The sequence below is a fragment of the Pteropus alecto genome, unplaced genomic scaffold, assembly GCF_000325575.1.
Source record: "Pteropus alecto unplaced genomic scaffold, ASM32557v1 scaffold160, whole genome shotgun sequence".
Classification (NCBI taxonomy): domain Eukaryota; kingdom Metazoa; phylum Chordata; class Mammalia; order Chiroptera; family Pteropodidae; genus Pteropus; species Pteropus alecto.
Window position 1 is genome coordinate 1,214,024 of NW_006429864.1, and position 5,560 is coordinate 1,219,583.

The 5,560-nt window shown below is 58.3% G+C and overlaps 1 protein-coding gene across 1 annotated transcript in view; it reads left to right on the forward strand.

Moving 5' to 3' along the window:
• The first annotated feature begins 426 nt into the window (after positions 1-426).
• SLC5A5 (solute carrier family 5 member 5) overlaps positions 427-5,560 on the forward strand; it is a 10,585-nt gene continuing 5,451 nt past the window's right edge. The window contains exons 1-8 of the mRNA XM_006904291.1: positions 427-789; positions 1,593-1,658; positions 1,995-2,046; positions 2,236-2,303; positions 3,369-3,523; positions 3,972-4,112; positions 4,204-4,333; positions 5,246-5,334. Coding sequence (XP_006904353.1) covers positions 427-789; positions 1,593-1,658; positions 1,995-2,046; positions 2,236-2,303; positions 3,369-3,523; positions 3,972-4,112; positions 4,204-4,333; positions 5,246-5,334 — 1,064 coding nt within the window. The remainder of the gene's footprint in view (positions 790-1,592; positions 1,659-1,994; positions 2,047-2,235; positions 2,304-3,368; positions 3,524-3,971; positions 4,113-4,203; positions 4,334-5,245; positions 5,335-5,560) is intronic.

Consider the following 5,560-nt stretch of genomic DNA (forward strand, 5'->3'; position numbering starts at 1 on the left):
GAGTGAGAGTTCTGCCCACCCCCAGGTCTGAGGGCGGGGTTTTGTTGACCCGGGAGCCCAATAAATCTGCAGCTTGCCACAGCTGGCCGCCCTTTTAAGCCCCGCAGTCAGCGCTGAGTGCGGCTCCCAGGGAGAGGAACAGAGGCTGGGCGGCGGACACGCGGCTGCACGCGGCAGCCAGACCCAGGGGAAGGCGAAGTGGACGATAAGACAAGACAGCAGAGGCAGCCGCGGAGACGGAGAGGAGGGACAGGGAGGCAGACGATCGTAGCGAGGGCCGCGGGCCACCTACAGGCGTGCTCCTCGCTGCGGAAGCCGAGCATCCTCCTACCTCTGCGCAGTCCTGCCTCCTCGGCTGCCGCCAGCCTCCCTCACCGGGGCGCGCGGGGTGGCCGGGGTCACGTTTGGCCCGTGCGCCTGCACTTCATGGCTACCGTCGGGGCGAGGGCGCGGGCGCGGGCCACATTTGGAGCCTGGGACTATGGGGTCTTCGCGATCATGCTCCTTGTGTCCACGGGCATCGGGCTGTGCGTGGGGCTAGCGCGGGGCGGACAGCGCAGCGCAGAGGACTTCTTCACGGGAGGCCGTCGCCTGGCGGCCCTGCCCGTTGGCCTCTCGCTCGCTGCCAGCTTCATGTCGGCGGTGCAGGTGCTGGGCGTGCCGTCTGAGGCCTACCGCTACGGCCTCAAGTTCCTCTGGATGTGCCTCGGCCAGCTGCTCAACTCCCTGCTGACCGCAGCCTTCTACCTGCCAGTCTTCTACCGCCTCGGCCTCACCAGCACCTACCAGGTACCGGCCAGAGGCAGGAGGCTGGACCTGCCTGGCTGGAAACGCAGAGACGCGGTGACGGGAGCCCTGGGGCTTTGAAATGATGTGCAGAGGGACACAAGCGGCTCTTTGGTGCTTTCATAGGCAGGCAGGCAGGTAGGGAGGGTTCTGGGAAGAAGCCCCAGACAGTGGAGCCAGGGACAGGAAGGAGGAAGAGAAGCTGGCGTCCTGGTTCTCTTCGGTGGAAGCCTGCGGGGGACCGGGCCTGGCTTGGCCAGATGTGCACTCACGTGTGGACAGGCACACACCTGCCCCCCACATGCCTGGGAGTGCTGACACCTGAGAGCTCGCCAGACGGTGGGCTTGGGGTTCCAAACCCGACATCCCCGCTTCCTCCAACCTTTGTCAAAGTGGCTGGCCTCTGCTCAGGTTTCCCAATTGTCCAACCCGGCTAATTACAGGACCTCCCTCCAGGGCGGTGGGAAAAGTGATTAAAATCGCGATCCATATACAATAGGCAGCTAATCGCAGTTGGACATAGGCCAATCAGACACGAGTGTGGGGGGGAATGTGCAGACTTGATGGCTCAGTCCTCCTGGGCACACGCCATGGGTACAGGCACGGGATGGTGCGTGTGCACAGGTGTGTGGACAGGTCTGAATGTGTGTGCTTGCTGGGGGCCCCCAGGGGAGAGAGTGTGGAGAGAGAAGGTGGCCTCTGGAGGAAGGGCAGAAGCCAACAGGGCGGGTGAAGGAACCCAGAGGCCTCCAACCCCTGGGTAGGACCTGTCTAGGTAACCACTAGCCCTCGGCTCTTCCTTGTAGTACCTGGAGCTGCGTTTCAGCCGGGCCGTGAGGCTCTGCGGAACCCTGCAGTACCTGGTGGCCACAGTGAGTAGCCTCAGCCCTGCACTCTCACGCAGGTTTCCGCCCGCATTGGCCCCGCCCACAACCCTCCCCCATTCCTCGCGACCCTGCCCCATGAGTCCCGCCCTCCATTCTGCAAGGCCCTGCCCAGGCACCGCCCACAACTTATCTGGCCACTCTCCCTGAGGCTGGGTCCGCAGGTTTGGCTCGCAGACCTCCCCCATACGCCCTATCTTACCCCGCCCCCACCTTGCGTGGCCTTGCGCATCTGGCCCTTCTCACCTACCCCAACCCTGGTCTCCAGAAACCCTCCTCGCACAGACACCTGCCTCACCTGCCCCCCCGCCCCCACTCCTTCAGGTGCTGTACACCGGCATCGTGATTTATGCCCCTGCACTCATCTTGAACCAAGGTTTGGCTCTAGGAGGTCAGAGGAGGGTGGCTGAGAGGGGGCAAAGGCTTACAGGCTGGTCGCAGGTGGGGACAGAGGAGGCCCCAGGAGAGATTTGGGAGGGAAAACTACTCTTGGAGAGAGAAGGGCCCAAGATACTGGGCCCAGGTTTGCACTCCACCTGGCAGCCTAACTGGGGACTCCTTGCAGTGACTGGTCTGGATATCTGGGCGTCACTTCTGTCCACTGGAGCCATCTGCACCTTCTACACCACTGTTGTGAGTGACCACCCCCTCCCACCCCATGCACCCTGGATGGGGACCCTGGGCTGGCTGTCCACTCCCTACCTTTTTTTTCCTCCCAAGGAAGCCCAGTCCCGGATGGGTCTGTTTCCTCATAATTAAAGGAGATTTGAAAGGCTTATTGGTGAGAGTCCAGGGATATGCTAGCTTCAGGCCTGGCTGGATCTAGGGGCTACAACAGTGTCCTCTCCCATCTGTAGGGGTCCCATCAACTCCAGGAATTCACCCCTTTGGGCAAAAAGTGAGTTCCTATTTCAGGATAGGCTGGCTAAAGTCCAGGAGGGCTCTGTTCCAGCTGGCTCTAGTCTTACGTGAAGAATGAACAGAAATCTGGGGGCTGGGATATTCTGATTGGCTATTCCTGGAGCTGAGGTTGGCCTCACCTGAATGGCCTGCGAGGAGGGGCTTCTCCAAAGGAAAATCCAGGGGCTGCCATGGGAAGGCAAAGGCATGGAGCCTGGAAGGGTGAAAACAGTAGAGTAGGTGGAGGGGGGCGGGGAGGAGGAGGAGGAGGAGGAAGAAGAGGAGGAAGAGGAATAGTAGTAGCAGCCATCACTATCACTCACTGAATACTTATATGTGCCAGATGCCATTCAAAATATTTTTCTCATATTAACTAATTTAATTCTCACAATATCACTATAAGGTGGGTACTGTTATTAACCCATCACAGTGGTCCCCAACCTTTTTGGCACCAGGGACCGGTGCTCCTATGAGAATCTAATGCCTGATGATCTGAGGTGGAGCCCAGGTGGTGACGCTAGCGCTAGAGAGCAGCTGCAAATACAGATGAAGCTTTGCTCTCCTAGCCTGCTGCTCACCCCCTGCTGTGTGGCCCAGTCCCTAACAAGCCTCAGACCAGGGATCCCTGATCTTACAGATGAGAAAACTGAGTCAGAGAGGGTCATTTGTTCCAGCCACAGCTGGAGGCCAGGTTAGCTTGGGCTGTCAGGTCCCTCACCTGACCCCTCACCTGTAGCTCTGTCCTACAGACCCCAAACAGATCCCTATCTGACCCTCTATTTCTGTCACGTCCTGCAGGGCGGCATGAAGGCTGTGATCTGGACTGACGTGTTCCAGGTCGTGGTGATGCTGGCTGGCTTCTGGGCTGTCCTGGCCCGCGGGACCATGCTTGTGGGCAGGCCCAGGCAAGTGTTTGAGCTTGCCCAGAACCACTCCCGGATCAACCTGATGGAGTGAGTAAATATGTAGAGGGAAATACTGCAAGATGACGGAGCTGGCGTCCCTCTGCCCCGAGCAAAGCCCGCCAGTGCCTCCTGCTCCAGGAAGCCGTCCCTGCTCCCCTCCCCAGACTTCCCACAGACAGAACCCTGGCTTCCTCTCTCTTTACTCCCCTACCTCCCATCCCTCCATATGGCCCAGACCTCTGCCCCACCTCACCCTCAGCTCAACTGGAACTGAAGGCTCCTTGGGGTCCCACCAGGGCAGAGAGACGATCATTTTGGAATGTATAAATGGATGCCTCAGTAAACAAATAAATCAATTTTCAACCTCACTAACTTCTACTCACAATTCAAAACCCATCCCAAATGTTCTCTTAAAGCCTATTGGGACCTGGGGCCCTTGAAAGGTTGAAGTTAGTGTGCCATTCCCATATGGCTGACTTGCTCTGCCCTCATCCAGTTTTGATCTGGACCCACGGAGTCGCTACACATTCTGGACGTTTGTGGTAGGCGGCACGTTGGTATGGCTCTCAATGTACGGTGTGAACCAAGCACAGGTGCAGCGTTATGTGGCCTGCCGCACGGAGAAGCAGGCCAAGCTGTGAGTGTTTGGGGGAGAGGGTAGAGACCTCTGGGATGTGCTGCCCCCGCCCCCCGCCCCATCCCTAGCCTGAAGCCATGCCTTCCTGCAGGGCTCTGCTCATCAACCAACTGGGCCTGATCCTGATTGTGTCCAGCGCTGCTGGCTGTGGCATTGTCATGTTCACATTCTATATGGACTGTGACCCCCTCCTTGAAGGGCGTATCTCTGCCCCAGACCAGGTGAGTCTGGTCCAGGCTTCTAGGCCACTCCCACCCACACCCTGCTCTGAACTTCTGTGTGGATGAATCTCTGGGATGAGGGTGGAAGAGCTTTCCTAGCAGAAAGAGCAGCCTGTGCAAAGGTCCAGAGGCAGAAAAGAGCTTGGCTCAGAGGAGGATCTGGGAGGAGCGGGGAAGATGAGGCCGAGAGGCAATGGGGAGCCATGGGAGTTGTGAGCAGGGGAGATCTAGAGTCAGAGACTCCCTGAGGGGTATCAAGGAGAAGATGGGATCATGGTTTAGCACAAAATGATGATGTTGCTATTAATAATAATGATCAGCTCCCATATGCCAAGTGCCTGCTCTATGCCTCGTGCTGTTCCCTTCACGAGCAGTCAGTTTTCCATCGAATCTTTCAATATGTGATGAGGTCAAGGCCGTCATGGTGCCCACTTTACAGATGAGAAAACTGAGGCTGGAGGGGGGGCGGGAGGCACTGCCTGAGGTCCACAGGCAAGTTAGGGGCAGCGCCAGGGCCACAACCCATGCCTAGGTCACATCCTGGCTGGAGCTCTAGCCACAAGGTTCAGAGTTGGCAGAGAGTACACGGCTGTCACATCTACTGTCCTCCCCCGAGGTCAGATCTTGACTGCTTGACTGTGCAACCTCAGGCAGGGATGTACCTCTTGGTCTCACTGTCCTCGTCAGTAAAGTGGGGATAACACAGGACCTTGCCTCACTGGGATTCCAGGGTTCCGTGCATGGTGGGGCTCAGTGACAATCACAGGTGCGTGCAGTCCATCAACAAACACACTAAGTGCCCACTGTGAACCCGGTCTGCACTGGGTGCTGGGAATGTACAAGGTTAGGACATAAATAAGCCCCAGCCTCAGGGTGCTTCTGTCCTGGAGGCTGACCCCTCACTCCCCCCAGTACATGCCCCTGTTCGTGCTGGACATCTTCGAAGACCTGCCTGGAGTCCCTGGGCTCTTTCTGGCCTGTGCCTACAGCGGCACGCTCAGGTGAGTGGCCCTGCTTGCTCACCCAGCCATGTCAGAGCCCCTTGGGGCCTTCTTATCCCTACTGGCCAACCCCCTGTGGAATAGAACATTCTGGACATGTCCACCATTTACAGTTCCTGTTCAATCCCCAGCAGGCAGCTCAGGTGGGCTCCGGCAGGGAGCACACCCTGGGCACAAGGACTCAAACTGTGGGGTCTTCACCTTCTTGGCACCTGGCAGAGCCACA